General features: G+C 41.3%; 1 protein-coding gene across 9 annotated transcripts in view; it reads left to right on the top strand.

Annotated features, from left to right (window-relative positions):
- The window catches only part of EHBP1 (EH domain binding protein 1), a 204,946-nt gene that overhangs the window by 149,205 nt on the left and 39,972 nt on the right, over positions 1 to 15,769 (top strand). For 3 of the 9 annotated variants that reach the window (XM_066316442.1, XM_066316436.1, XM_066316437.1), the window contains 3 exons: positions 2,857 to 3,004; positions 10,410 to 10,526; positions 13,278 to 13,402. In XM_066316442.1, the coding sequence (XP_066172539.1) occupies positions 2,857 to 3,004; positions 10,410 to 10,526; positions 13,278 to 13,402 (390 nt within the window). Of the gene's footprint in view, positions 1 to 2,856; positions 3,005 to 10,409; positions 10,527 to 13,274; positions 13,403 to 15,769 lie in introns of all 9 variants that reach the window. The other 6 variants (XM_066316441.1, XM_066316434.1, XM_066316435.1 and 3 more) reach the window with 3 other exon arrangements.

Here is a 15,769-nt window from a genome sequence, read left to right on the forward strand (position 1 = left end):
TAATTACTAGGACTAAGGAGGATAAAATTAAAAGTAGCACCATTGAAGCAGTGGAAGAAAGCTTGCCGAGATGTCAGTGAACTGTGAAATATAAAAATTGCATACCAATACATTTTTATAGGAGGGAAACAAGGAATTACATTACTTATTCTTGAAGAGTTTGTCCTTAAATAGTGAAGTTTTTCCTCACTGTGCATCCGCATGGCAGATCTTTAAACCATTACAGAATAGTTGGGGGGAAATAATAAAGAAAACTGTAATGTCTCTTTGGCATGTCAGATTCGTGTCAGAGAGTGGAAGATTTTACTGACTTTTCTTTTCCACTGTATGGGGAAAAATAAGTCACTGCACATGTGTTTGCGTGGTCCTTTCTTGGTGCAGTGCTTCTTTTCATATCTCCTGGGTTGGTTGTTTTTTGGTTTTTTTAATATATATTTTTTTTTTGTTCATGTCTCTGTACCTCTCTCAAGTGCTTTCCTTTCCAAATTCTAGTTTGATAGAACAAATTCGTTTAACTATTTTTCTGTACCTCAAAACTTAATCTGTCTCCTTTTTTCTGCTCTCAGTTTCATTGCTCCTTCTTACCGCTGTTTCTTCTGACAAGCTCAGTAACCGGGGGTTCAAATACCTGAATTGAATTTAAGCAAGAACTAGGCTGGTTTTTCCCTTATCCGCTGGTGATGATTGGCTTAATCAGCACAAACACAAGCCACCATAATCTGTGTTTGCTTGGAGATCCCCGGGATGTTAATGACTATGCTAATAATTCAGGATACAAGTTCTCTTTCAGGAGGAGGAGAGGAAAAGGAGAAATCAGCCAGCTCAGTTTAGGGAATTTTTGTCACAAACACGTAACTGGGCCTATTTTAAATTACATGTGCTGAAGTAGATTAAATTGTTTGGCGTTAAACCACGTGGGATTCTTAATTTTGTACATTCGTTCTTAGAAGTCATTTAAGTGAAGCCCACAAGTTCCTATATCCAAAGAATTAGGAATATTAGAGATTTGAGCAGTTTTATTTCAAGTAAAATTCAATGTAATTAATGTTACCAAATACTATGGGTCGAAATAAAACCGTTTGCTGTGTCAGTCGGCTGGCTAGAAATTAAATTAAATTGATCTATTATAGTGCATAGGAGGAGGTGGAGCGGGGGGAGAGAAGCTTTCCAGTTGTCTTTCTAATGTGTACTTTACCAAATAAATTTTTGATAGAACTGTTGCTCTGTTGCCTTCTGGGAAGTTAAAGGGTGAGAAAGCAAACAAAGCCCGTGTGTCATCCCGCTGCCTCGCAGGGCCCTGGCAGAATTGTCTTTCCAGGGAAGGACATTAGGAGAAAAGTAAATCAGGGCAATCTGATAGGGAATGGGGACTCTGTCACTCAGAGGCGAGATATTGTGCTGTGTCCATATACTTTGTTTACTGTAGGGTTTTATGAGTTGTAACCTGCCCATGCAAGCTGTTAATGAGGCTAAATCTTTCTGCTTGAGGATTGAATTACAGCACACCTCTGGGCTAATGGTTATAAACAGAAAGTCCCATTAGGGCTGCATTCTGATTCAGTCATTTGCATTTTTTCTATTGTGCCGAGAACAATGCTGAGTAAATAGCTACAAACAAACAATTTACATGGAAATGGAGAAAATGTACCTAATTAGTATTTTGCGCTTGTTTTATTAAGGATTGCTTAAACTAAATAGCACTTAGCAACAGCTCTCAGCAGCCTCTGCAGGTGTGGGATGCTCAAGTTTCTGGTTTGGTGGGAAGGCTGCCAGAATGGCTCTCCAAAATTAGGCAGTTTGTTATATTCCACTTAGTTCAGGTCAACAGCCTCTACCTGGGATTTATCCAGGTCATTATGTCAGTAAGACATAAACTTATTGGCAGGTTAGATTTAAGCCAAGCACCGACTTTGTTGCACTTTATGAGCCTTTCTGATATTGAGGGGAGGGGAAAAACAGTCCTAATTTAGCAAAAAAATCCCGTGCTTAAGGTGAAAATTGAAACGGTTTCCCTTATGGAGACTGTGGAGTCTCAGAGATATGTTTGAACACATCTTCTTATGAAGGTTTTTTATCACGGTGGGTTGGTCTTCTGCAAAATTTCACGCTGCAGAACCTTGTTTATTTATGTAACTGAAATATTATCGTGCTTCTAAGTTATTCTATGTTCTTAGTGGGACAACACTATCTGGCATGATTCCACTATGATTCCTTTAATTATTGACCAAAGCTCCACTAGTAGGATGTTTGAAAGGGATGCAAAGTCTTCTCTGCTATGAGAGCATCTATTGTTCTTTCAGTAATTTTCACTAGTTTTTGGGGGGTTTTTAGAAGAAAAATGTCTGTTGAAGTCAAAGAACATGCCTCAGATTTGCTGCCACTTTATACTCTGAAGTCAGCTTGTTGCTTGGAGTAACCAAGAGCAGTATCTGGCTTCTCAGTTCAGTTCTGTGACAGAATACTGCTCAAATGAGTAATTCAATTGAGTAAAACCATCTTACAGCACCAGTAAAACTTCACACAAATCACTCATTGGGTGTGATTACTTGGAGACGAAAGTGTCTGCAAATTTTCATCAAGGTGTTTTTATGGAACATAATTTATAAAAGCTTCACAGTGCAAATCATCAGGTTTCTAATGCAGTAATAATTTGGGGAATGCTTAAAAAAAAAATAGTAATCTGACGCATGGATGTCTTTAAAAATTGTGGTGTGACACCCAACTGATATCGAGCGTCCTATTTATAATGTGGGCCAAGCACCATGCTGTAAACCAGTTCCTATCATGATGATCAGATTGAGAATGAAATTGCATTTCTGTCAATTACTGAGTTGGCAACTGTTCAATATATCTTAGCAGCAAGATGAAGAGCGGCGTCGGCAGCTGAGAGAGAGAGCTCGTCAGCTAATAGCAGAAGCTCGATCTGGAGTGAAGATGTCAGAACTTCCCAGCTACACTGAAATGGCTGCAGAAAAGTTGAAAGAAAGGTCAAAGGCATCTGGAGGTGAGCTGAGGAACCTTGTATCTTATTCCTATGGCAACCTAGGAGCCAGAGACCTTTTTGGGTGTCGCTTGTATTCGCACTTCAAAACGTCGTTGTTCATCAGGTGAACGTATCGAAAGACCTGTAGATGTGTTGCCTAAGTCTGTGCTTGTGTTACTTAATTTCCAGCAGTTAAAAGAAAATCACACATGTGATTGAAAGAAAAATATGTTCTCTGAGTAAGTAGCTCATGTTGACCCATTATTTACAGATTTGTCATTACCCACGATTTTTTAGAATTTCGTGGTTGTTGGTTCTCTTCAATATATATTTTTATATAGGAATGTGGTCATAATTTTGGGAGAAAACATTTTAAATATTTTAGAAATGTTATTTTTTTATTAAATGTGTTCAAAATAAGAGAATTTTAAAGGCGGCCTGTGAGAGGTGGAGGCAACAACCTTTTGGTTTTAAATGGCAGTCTGTTGACAGACCACTTGCTTTTACAGGTTTTGAGTTGTAATATTGCTATAATGTTATTAAACTGACTTTGAAATAGCATTAAAATTCATATACCTGCCAGTGCTATGAGCTGGAGTAATGTAGTGTCACTCAAATGGGTGCTGAGCACACGTTTCAGTGCAGGCTTCTTGCTCTTGTAATGTCTTCTACATATTCTGAGGGAAATAGTGTTTCTCCAACTAACTCCTAATCATAAGCCAAAGTGTAAGGAAAATACAGCTTGATACTGACAATGCATGTAGATTCAACAAAAATATTTATTTCTCTCTAGTACATGTGCTTTGTATGCATAAATATTTAAATACAGTCTTACTGCACCCTAAGCCAAACACTTCTGTTCCGTTTTAACACCAAGGAGAGAGCAGTGAGTTGTACATCTCCCTTTGAGTCTGGTCTTCAGTTTTACTCTCTTTGCCCAGTAAACAAAGCTTGCCAACATAACTCTCTTCTTTAACAAATAGAGAAATTATGTCCTTGGTGGCAGTAAGACAGGATGAGCCAAACGACACAGGACTTGGGTATTACACAGGCCATGGTGTTCCTCATCCCTCTTCACATCCCATCCTACATTATTTCATTCCTTCATCGTCACTGTTTCATCGTGCCTTGTGCTGGTTTAGGTTTGCTAATTTGAGTTTTAGCTGTTCCTGCCATACCTTCTCTCAAAGTGAGGTCTGTGTCTGGTTCTGTCCTGGGTGCTCAGCTGGGTAGCAGTGACTCTGTTTTGTTGCAGTGACCCAATTGTAAAGTTGCTAAATATCCCAGTGTGCTGCTTTCTGGGATGTGGTTGTCCTGTTCATGTTTTCCTCTGTATTTTAGCATTGCTCTTCCTGCCCTTCATGCAATTTGTAAACAGTCTGAGAGGTCGCTGTGCATATATATTAAAAGAAATCTGTATTTGTAGGTGTAGAGAGTTTATGTGTTACTAAAAGAGTGGACAAGTATCAAAACTGATGACAACTTATTTTTAAAGTTATCACCACTCTACTTATTGGGTTTTATCCAATGCAACAATTTCCCAGCTTTCTACTTTTGCATTGATTTATACTTCCTACTTTGATTTTATTTTGTTCATACAGTAGTTTGGCCAATCTATTTGAACTTCTCTTGGACCTAAAGTTTTCATTCCCTGTCTTGTTTGTCTTGTTTTATCTGTCCAGTGTGCATTTTATAGCATTTTCTTCTGATTCCTCCTTCTTAAAAAGCTTTCCTTATGGCACATAATTCTACCACGCCGCTGGTATTTTCAGGCGCTATACCAAATCTCCCCTAAAGAAATTTATTCTTCTAAAATGTAGTGGTTCTGTGAAATGATGCCAACACTTTACAGACCAAATAAATTGGAATTAATTTTGGGTTTAGTCTTTTTTGTTTTTCAATTTCCACCAAAAATTAGGATTTAATAGACTGTCTCCTTATTACTACTGGACTTTGAATGCTTCCCCTAACTGCATTCATATTTTTATTGTGTAGAGTCCTGTATTCCCTACACAATACCCAAGACAAGCTTATTATCTTGTGTCTTCCAAGCTCTCTTGTCCATTATACCTCATTAATCTCTTCTTCTGCATTGATTGCAATTAATTTTTGATTTACAAAAAGGGAATGTACCAAGTAATTTTACTCTCAATTCAAATATTTCAGAAAAAAGTGACTTTTCAGCTCTGGATTCTTTAAAGACTAACTTCTTCCTTACAACTGTAGGTAAAAAGCATTATCTCTTTCATTGTTTCTATATGCTCATTAAGAATTTCATGCTTTGGCACTGGTGCAGTATTCTTTGTTAAAAGGCTTTATTTAACCGAGGTCTGAGAAACTCAAATGACTATGGCAAGTTGAAACTTTCCTGGATAAGCAAAGCAGCCCTAGCTATGAAATCCAGTCTTTTTCATTGGATATTTGGCATGTGAGACAGAAATACTTCTTCCTGCCAACTGCCAGAGGGTTTGGGATGGCAGCTTCAAATTTATTAGATGTCCTACTAGCTTCAGGCTGATAAGCGGATGCCTCGAGCTGGATCCAGGGACAGTATCCAGATAGAGATCCAAATATCCCCCCTTTTCCTGGCAGCAACAGGACAAAGGAATTGACATCTTATCTAGGAACTGTCCCTGAGCAGTGGAACTGCTCTGCTGGGCTTTGGGTGGTGTGTTTTCTTTGCGCTCTGGCACAAGTCCATCCTTCATTTGAGCTGGCGTCGGTGTGAGGAAGTGGCTCGGACCCGGCAGTGGTCAGGACAGGGTATGTCCAAGATCTCAAGATTCTCACTTCTGAGGCAGTGATCTTCAGGGAATGTACATGGTGGCACAGCTTTACTCATCATGCTTAGCCTCCAACTCATGGAACAAGTCCTTAATATTTTTCGCAGGCAGTATTTCTATCTGTCGACAGTACCTGCTGTAATTTCTTGTCCTGACATCAGATTTCTTGTACAACGGAACCAGTATTTCAACTCTGCATTTCTTCCATTCCCTGCCTTTGCTGCCTTGATTGCTGTGCACAGGCTCCTGTCACATCCTGCAGCCTTAAAGTGAGCTCTGCACCTGAAAGTAAATAAACTAAATGTCTCAACATCCACAAGCCTGAAGGACTTCCCAGAGACAATGCTGAAGGCTGGAGATGCCTTCCCTGAAGAGACATTGCTGTTTGTGCAGCTTCTCCCAATAATGTGATCCAGCCCCCATCAATGCTTTTGCTTCACTATGAAACTTAGTCCTTTCTCATTTAATCTAGAAACTGATGCAGTCAGCTGCAAATCCTTCACGTGTGGACCAGCTTAAACCGAGTCAAGAGATTATCAGTTTTTCCACGAATTAGGCCTGACCTTAATCTGAGTAGTAAGACCTAAGAACTATAAAATGCCTCTGGGTCCCTGTCCACCAATATTCTGGCATTTCCACGTGGTTCCAAAAGATACTTATTTCTCTCTCTCCAGTCCAGACTGCAGTCCATGCTGTGCAGGAGATGGTCAGTGCTGTGAAGTTGTTGACTCAATCCTTTATCTTTTATTTTGTTCATTTCTTCATGACCTAGTAAAGCTTTACTGTCTTTCTAGGATTCAAATTTGCATACTTTTCAAGGAAGCAGTTCTTCAGTCCTTCAGTCATTTTCTAAACATCTGCCCTGGTTCTAGACCAAGTGCTTCAAGTTTTTTGCACTAGTAATTTGTTCTTTTCATAAAAGATATCTGTTATCTCTTCGTCATGTTGTTCCTTTTATCATTTATAATTGCAAAATCTTGTTGTAACATGCTCCCTAAACACATTTCCCTTTTAATACACTGGCAGAACATTGAACTGGAAAAAAAAACCCCTAGAGTAAATTAAATCAAGGGATCTAGATTTTTAAAGATACTTGAAAAATTCTGAAATTACTTCAAATTACAGCTTTTAATTGATTTTTTTTAAATAAAATGTAAATGTCCGGATAATCATATTCGGTCAAAGTCTGCCAACTTTAAATTAAATACTAGGTCAGGTCATTATCTGATACTAGAAGCTGGTGTCTTCCACATTGCCATCTCTTTTGTTTCCTAAAATGGTGGTGTCAAAGGCAGTGCCTCTGATCTCATCTTGCTATATTAAATTAAAGAAAATTAAATTATCTAATATAAGCATTCCCTTAGTATGCAGGAGTCTTAAACCCTGTCATCTTGTTTAGATTGTTTTGACACCTCTAGCATCCTGTGGGGTGACTAGTAGCTGTGAGCTGACCTTGTGAGCTGTGACTCCTTTGGGTGATTCCACGAGTTTCTAGGCTCCAGGTGGATTTGGTTTCTCTCTGCCATGACAGTGTCTCTCTTTCTTCCTTCCACCTCTTCCAAATGTCCAAATCATGCTTTCAAGTGTGCCCCTGTGAACTCCAGGATGGACTTGAGAGTACCATGGCCTGAGTGCCGCTGAATTTCTCTAGCACCATTTATAGTGAAGGATTTATAATGGTGTGTAAAGTCCAGCTCCTCATCAGAAACAGTTGAGCAGCTTTGAAGGAAATTCAAAACTATCTGAATTGCTGCTGTTGTTGCTTTACCATTCTGTTTTCTCTTCAGTCTGCTTTTATCCCTTTATTTTTGTCCTTTTTTCCACTTGATGAAGATCACACTGTATCATTCTCCTTTGTTCACTTACCTCTGCACTACCTGAAACAACAGGAGTTCAGGTCCCAGGATCACCTGTGTGGGTTTGGGTGGAAGCAGAGGGGATATTTCTGTCCACCCACTGCCACCCCCGTCAGGTCCCAGGTCTGGTTGCAGATCTTGGATTGACTGCAAAGAGATGTTCTTCTCCATCGCTCTCACTCAGTCTGGGGCAGCTTGGAAGAAAGCTGAGTCTTCTAGAGACCAAGGAGAGGTGTCTTCTGGAGACCAAGGAGAGCACATGGAGGGGAGCCCAGGGAAGTCATGGTGCGCAGCTGGAGCACAGGGGTTCTGCTGCACGGGCTCCATCACACACACAGCCAGTGCTGGATAAGACACTTAAGGAATGAGGACTTCTTTGCTCCTGTCTGTTGCAGCAAGAGCCTTACCCTGGATCACCAGAGGTCTGTGGAGGATGTTGGTTAGTTACAGGAGAATTGAGGGAGCAGCTGGTTAGAAGAAAGTAGTAGACATAAAAAAAAATCAACAGAGTCCTAAAATGGGAGTTATAGGTGCTGTGGAGATAAAGGGATAAAGTCAAGATACAGTTGTATGACCCTTATGGCAGCAGTGTGGACCTAAATTGAAAGCTTCAGGGCTGGGAATGGAATTGAATGTGTTTCCAAGACATGAGTGATCAGCACCAATCCAAACCTCTGGGATTCAGAATTATGGCACTGTGGTACTATATTTAGAATCCTTTTTGTTTATGTGATGTTTGAATATACCCATATCTTGTATTAATAATTTGGGGTTTTTTCCTGTCTTAGATATTTTAAAGTTCCTTTAGTTACTCTGTCTTGTTTCTTCAGACACACTTTAGCCTACTCCTTTTTATCATTTTTACACACATGCATGCATACATAGGAAAAAATGTTAGTGTAAGTCTGAACAAGTAGAGATAGCATTTGATAGGAGATCTAAAAGTGAGTAAATACAATGCATCTGCTTACTTTGAAATGACTAATCTAGCCTTTATGGACTTGAATTTCATTATATATTTGTATTGAAAATGTGAGTCAGGATTTTTTCTGGGATCTGCTTCACAATTCAGAACTTGCTATTTGATCTTCTTCAGGTTACTTACTCTTTCTGTGCCATAATTTACCTACATCATCATCATCATCATAATTGTAATTATAATAATCACCTACTTCATAAAACATTATGGGGCTCATTTATGAGTGATATTCATAAGCTGCTCTGAGAAACTTGGTAGAAAGAGCCCATAAAAATATAATTACAATTATTATTTTATTTAAAATGTGTCTACCTTACAAACAATGCTGATGAAAAGTAGTGCAGTAAAGCACTTTTAACTTATTCATCAATGGCTTGGATGAAGGGGCAGATGCCTGCTCAGCAAGTTCACTGGTGACACGAAGCTGGGAGCACTGGCTGACACCCCAGTGTGCTGTGAGCCCTTCAGAGGGACCTGGACAGGCTGAGATGGGTAGGGAAGAACCTCCTGAAGTTCGACAAGGAAAAATTCAGGCTTCTGCACCTGGGGAGGAACAACCCCCGGCAGCAGCACAGGCTGGGGGTGCCGTGCTGGGCAGCAGCTCTGCAGAGGAGCTGGGGGTGCTGGGGACAAGGAGATGTCCATGGGCCAGCAGTGCCCTGGGGGCAACAAGGCCAGAGGGAGCCTGGGCTGCCTCAGGAACTGCATTGCCAGCAGGGCAGAGAGGTGATCCTGCCCCTCTGCTCAGCCCTGGGTGGGCCAGTCTGCAGTGCTGTGCCCGGTTCGGGATCCTCAGGACAGGAGAGACAGGGGTGGGTCCAGCAGAGGGTGACAGATGGCGATGAAGGGACTGGAGCAGCTCAGTTCTGGGGAAAGGCCGAGGGAGCTGGGCCTGTCCATCCTGGAGAAGACACCCTGAGAGGGAACCTCCTCCATGTCTGTCAGTGTCTGCAGGGAGGGCTCACAGCAGGGACCAGGCTCTGCTCGGTGGGGCCGGGCAGTGGCACCAGAGGCAACGGGCAGGAGCTGAGGCTCAGGAAGTTCCACATGGACATGAGGAAGAGGCTCCAGCACTGGGACTGCCCAGACGAGGTGTGGAGCCTCCCTCAGTGGGAACATCCAAGAACCGCCTGGACACCATCCTGTGCCACGTGCTCTGCAATGAACACAGAAGTTTGACCAGATGACCCCACTGTGATCCCTTCCAGCCTGACCCATGCTGTGGTTTTGGGAAAGCAGCAATTCATGAGGGTGCTCTCACTGCATATAGTTGCTTATTGTGTGTGATAGTGTTCCTCCTTGTACCAGAAGGAGACTTTCAAACCTAGGCAAGGTACAGTCATCACTGCTCTGGGCTGTACTGTGCAAGGTGAGGAGTAGCAGGTCTCACCAAGCTGGGAGCTCAGGACCTGGAGCCTTTCTCAGGAGACAGGAGCTCAGGGTCCTTCTGCTGCCCAGAGCCGTCTGAACCTGCCACATGGCAGCCTTGGCATCCATCCTGCAATGTGGAGAACGGAGAGCCTGGAGGAAACTATTTTGACTCAAGCTACCCAGAGGTTCAACCACTGCTGAGGCCAGACTCTGCCTTTATTGGAGAAGGAATTTCTAGCAGAGAAAACCCCATATGTTTAACAAATTACCTCAGTTTGATAAATCCAGACGTGGACAGACTGGAGTCTTCTTTCTGGACTTAATTATTGGCATTTTTATCATAACTCAACTTGTTCTCTAAAGCATTCATTTTTTTTTGAGTGATGTGTTGCATGTACATATGAAAATACTAACCTTAATGCTGTGTGTTCCTACAGATGAGGATGAGGATGATGATAATATTGAGATAGATACTAATGAGGAGGCTCCTGAATGCTCTGTTACTGGAGGTGGAGATGAACTTACTAACCTAGAAAATGACCTTGATTCAACGGGTAATTTAAATAATGGCTATTTTGTGTATTTTGCATGACTAACACTCCATCATCATATAAATACTGATGTGCTGCTTGTCTCTCTGTCAGCTTTATTCTCCTGTGCTTTTTCGGGTCTCTTAAACCCTAATGTTTAATATCCTGCGATAATTAATCCCAATATTAATATGTTTAGTTAAAATTTAAAATGAACAAAATCATCATTTCCAACAATGTCTGATATTTAAATGTCTCCTGCTTTTTTGATGGGGAAGGGCACCCTAGGCCACACTGGTCAAGCAGAGCCACCTGAAAGCAGAGGGAAAAAAAAAAGAGGAAAAAAGCCCCACCTGTCTGGGTTGTGTCAGGTAGACAGAGGGATGAGCAATGGTGTGGGTGACTACAGCTGCCACTCTGCACTTCCTTCTGCTCAGGGGAGAGGAGCAAGTGTGTCTTTCTGTGTTTATCTAGACTTGGTGTCTCTCTGGTTCCTTCCCAAGGGCCAGTTGTTGTGTTTCCACCTTGTTGCCCCAGTGGGGGCATGGAGGTGTAAATATGAGCAGAAGCAGTCCTATTTACTCAACAGTGTTCAGATAACAGGGGGTTTGTAAAGACATGAAGTCACAGGAGTGTTATTCCCCCCTTTCTCAAAACTCTTCAAGCCCAGCTGGAGTTCAGGTGATAAATGTGGTGCTAAACATGGAATCTTGGAAATTTGGGATCTTACAGTTCGCTCAGACCTGGAGTAACTTGGCCAATGCAGAGAGAATATTGAGCATCCTTTGGCTTGATTCTGCCCATGCTAGAGGGCAAATGTGTAGTCCATGATATTTTAAATCAGAACCTTATTTAGTGGTTTTTTCTTTGTAAATTAAACCAACAGTGATGTGTATACAGCACTTTCTAGTCTTGCTTGCATGCAAAAGATTTGAGTCATGGCCTTTATTTTTTGCTATTTGAGGATTTCCAGACACAGAAGAAAATGTATTTAGTGTTTCCAGCACTTGAATTTAGCTTACTTAAATCAGAATCCTGTCAAAGAATTTTCCAATAAAGGCTGGTTCATTTTAGGAGGAATAAAACCAGAGTAAGTGAATATTCCTGTCCCACTGCCCCAGTGACTTACCAACATTTATTTCTGTGGGCTTTTTATTCCGAGAGGTGCCTTTTCAGGGATCCAAACCCACTGCCCAGTGCTCCATGTCCACATTGGTGAGACATTCTGAAAAAAACCTGGGACGTGATTTTGCAGTTCAGTCTGCACTTCAGTAGCCAGATGTACAGACAAGTAAGAAAGAAGATGGGCAGTAATACAGAAAGCAGTCTAGTGCTGTGGTGGAAATCAGACTGCATGGATTTTGGTTTAAATCTGCCGGTTGATACCAAGTTTTAATAAAGGCTGAATCTCCTGGGAACACCTGAAAGTGCAGCTATTAAGGGACATGTCACATTTGGGATCATTATGGACCATCTTAGTTAGTCCCCTGCTGAATCTTAGCCCCTCCCATCTCTTTCAAGAAGAGAAAACTTTGTTTTTACTCTTTCTTGGTTTTCAGTATCGCTTCTGTCTGTATTTGTCAGTACTTCTGCGTGTTGTGAACCTCTTATATCATCATTGTTACACGGTGTTTATGTATAAAGCCACGAGAACGTGCATGTACTTACATGTGAGCCTCAATTAAGGATACCCTGGCTGGGTGTGCCAGAGGAAAGGGAAACTATCCTTCTCCGTAATCCAGCCCAGCCCATTGCTGCTGGAGACAGGCAGTGTTTGACTGCCCTCATGCCAAAAATGTTTTGGCTAATATGCATTGGAGAGCTCCAAACCTTGGAAGGGACTGTGTGGCTCAACAGTCGTGACTCCACTTTCCACACCAGCTGGAAGTCACCAGCCTGCCCTGAAAAACTCAGCTTGTGCACATGGGAAAACACAGGAGCTGCTCTTTCCTCTGCCTGTGAGCCAAGGCCCAGGTGTGATGCAGGGGTGATTCCTCACGTGGGGCTGCATGTGGAGTGTGTCTGGGGGCTTCCTCTGCTTCCCTGCCCAGGGACAGCCCCACAGTTCTGTGCTGCAGCTTGGCATTAACACCTTCCTCCTGCTCTCATGTGCCTCTGTGTGTGTGTAGGTGTGTTACAGATTCGTACACTCAACCTTCACATACAGTGGGAGGTAAAGTTCTCAACTGTCATTTATTTGGGCTCTGGTCCAAGTTGCTGAAATCCATTAGAAAATTTGGGGACTTTGGCAGACTTCGAGTTATGACTCCCAGTTACAACACACTCTATGAATCATAGTAAATTATTACTAGAAAGTAGTCTCTTTTTGATACTGAAATTTTATGAGAAGCTGTGCCAAGAAACCTTAGGATGAATTACTAGTTCATAAATTTGAGGGGTTATCAGTGTGTAAATTATATGATAAATGGTCATCTTTAAATAAATAGCTCTTTAAGTGTGTTTTTATACCAAAGTATAGGTATGTGTCCATTTGGAGTAACTTTAAACATTATCTGCTTTCTGTGTTTTTCATCTGCTGTCTGCAAGCGTGTTTACTTGTTCAGCTGAGTGTCATGTATGTTTTCTAAGAAAAAATTTATGTGTTACACAAACCTGCACTGATCCCAGTCGCAAAAACAATTCCTCCTATTTTTTTTAAGTTCAAAATGATAGCAAAGTAAATTAAATCTACCTTTTAAATTGCTACATTGTTGTAGCAAGTCTGCATTGAAATGCATCTCACTCTGTTGTATGTGGTATTTGCATATTTAGCAGAACAAAACAGTAAGTTGGTGGATTTGAAGCTGAAGAAGCTCCTAGAAGCTCAGCCACAGGTGGCAAATTCACTCTCCAGTGCTGCTCAGAAAACTGTAACAGATAGCTCAGAGCAAGACATTAAGGTAAGTTTTGCTTAATGCTTTTGTTTTGGTACCTGTGTGTTGTGATTGAGGGTTTGTATTTTATGAGGAGGAGAATAATTTCTTACCAAATCTTTCGGAGTCTGAAACACAGAAAATCCTTGTGGCAGTGCAGTTACATGGTTTGCAATGTGCTGGGTTTTTTTCTGTTGATTGATCAACACATTTTCCAGTTGTTTTTTAAATCTTGATACTTGTCATTGGCACAACACTAACAGATATAAGAAGCTCTCTCAATTCTGCCTGCTCAGGTTGTTACTGATATCAGAAATGCAGCACGGGCTCCATCCTGCTGCTGGTGCAATCAGCAGCCAGACTACCTGACTTGAATGGGGCTGGACTCTCAGAGATTTTCTTCCCTCCCAGTGCTGGCCCTCTGTTTTTCCTACATTAAAATTAAGCTGTGGTACACTTTAAAGGCTTTACATACTTTGGGTGCTCAACGAGTGCTTCTGAGAAAAACAGACACGAGTATGTGGTGTATATGGGCATTTTGCCTCTTCTTAATGTTCACCACTTCAGCACAAAGTGCCCACCAATCAATTTTCCATTTCATTTTCTTAATTAGACCCCTTGTGTTCTCACTATTCTATTTTTTTTTTTTAAATAGGCCCTGTATGTCATTAATATCCCTATGGCTCTGGGGCACTTCCAGTTGGGTATAACTTTTCACCCACCTGCAGTCTGTGGGGAGAGCACTGCTGACTGAAAGGATTTCCTTCCCCAGATACAGAGATGCTTTGAAGTCCCAAAACAATGACTTTCATTGCTTTTCCCTTACACTGTCGGTTCCTATAAATTGGTGATGAAAGTGTGTGGCAGCAGCAGAGGACTTTCGGTCTCTATCTTTGAACAAAAGGAAGCCTGGATCAAGTCTGATTTTTGCGTTCAATTTAGCTTTCTGCAGTGGATTTAATGCAAAATGAAGCTGGCCCAAGAATAATACAATGGATTGAAAAGGCTAACTGAATTAGTGGGCTTAGAGGAATACATTTGTAAAGTGGCAGAAGTCCCCAGTCATAAAAAGGTTTCTTAAAATGGGATTTACTAGCTAATCACACTGATATTTTAGCATGTTGCCAGGCCTAAAAAATTAGCCATGTTTGTTTATTTTGGTAAAGACTCTGGTTTAGGCTGTCAGATGGTTATTACACTAATAACAGGAAACCACCTTTTATTTAACCAAAATCTTATAACCACCTGATTTAGTGCAGCTGAAAAGTCATCCAGAGGTATAAGCAATACTTGTTTAAGCCTTAATTCTGTGAAATGACACGCAGGCCGCCTCTTAGGGTAATTTGGTATCACCTAGCCTGGCAAAAAAATGGTATTTCTCTTTATGAAAAGCATCTGTGAAGGAGTTGATTCTTTTTGAGGTGCTGCCACAAAAAGGTGCAACTTAACAGTTTATCTCCGCGTGCGTCTTTTCTGAGGAAGAGTTGAAAAGGCGGCGTTACAAGGAATATATGGTGTCCATCTGTTCTCATGGAGCTCTTGGCATGGAGGTGGATTTGTTTTTTAATAAAATGCAGTTTACAGGTTTCTAAATGAGGCATTCTGTGTTTGTGGAAAAGGATAAACTGTTACCTTCCCTTGGGGATTGTGTATCCCCGGCCTCCTTGAGGCGAGAGAATAGGCCGTTGGAGAACTCCCTCATTACCGATTGTCTCAATGCAGAGGAAGGGCAAAGTCTTGGTAGCTTTTGATAACCAGTTTCAGCATTCAGCAGGCTTAGCTATTAGTCATGCATCTTAGCCTTTCCCTATTTACTTTCAAAACACTTAATAAAAATAATAAAAGATTAGGTATAAAATGAAATATTTGTTTGGTACACAGCACCTCGGTATCTGCAGCTTCCACACACCACAGTGGTTCAGTCTTCTGGGATATTTCGTGTTGATAGAATCATTTGAATTTGTTACCAGTATTAACATAGGAAGCCCTGGAAAAGATAATTGTAGTTTCCTTAGCTGTAAAGGGCTTACTTACAAATCTGGCTTTGGAAAGTTATAGCTGATGAAATGCAGTTCAGTGGGGTAGCATTATAATCCTACCTTTTAGACTTCATCCAGCATTAGTGGTTTATCTCAATGGGCATAAAATTAGAAACTAGTTCTTCTTGTCATACAAGTCTATGGGACTAGAGAAAATGACAGATTTCTGTACCGGGCAGGGAGAGAGGCTAAAGGCAACACGCTTTAAAATGATACAGATCGTGTTGAGGGGCAGGGACGCCTCGACTTGGCAGCAGCACACACGGGGCTTGGCACAGCAAAGGTGCAAAGGAGAGATTTTTTTTTTTGTTTAAAATCACCATTTGTGGCAAATGCTGGTCACAATGAAGAGCTC

This window comes from Sylvia atricapilla, chromosome 3 (assembly GCF_009819655.1).
Source record: "Sylvia atricapilla isolate bSylAtr1 chromosome 3, bSylAtr1.pri, whole genome shotgun sequence".
Taxonomy (NCBI): Eukaryota; Metazoa; Chordata; class Aves; order Passeriformes; family Sylviidae; genus Sylvia; species Sylvia atricapilla.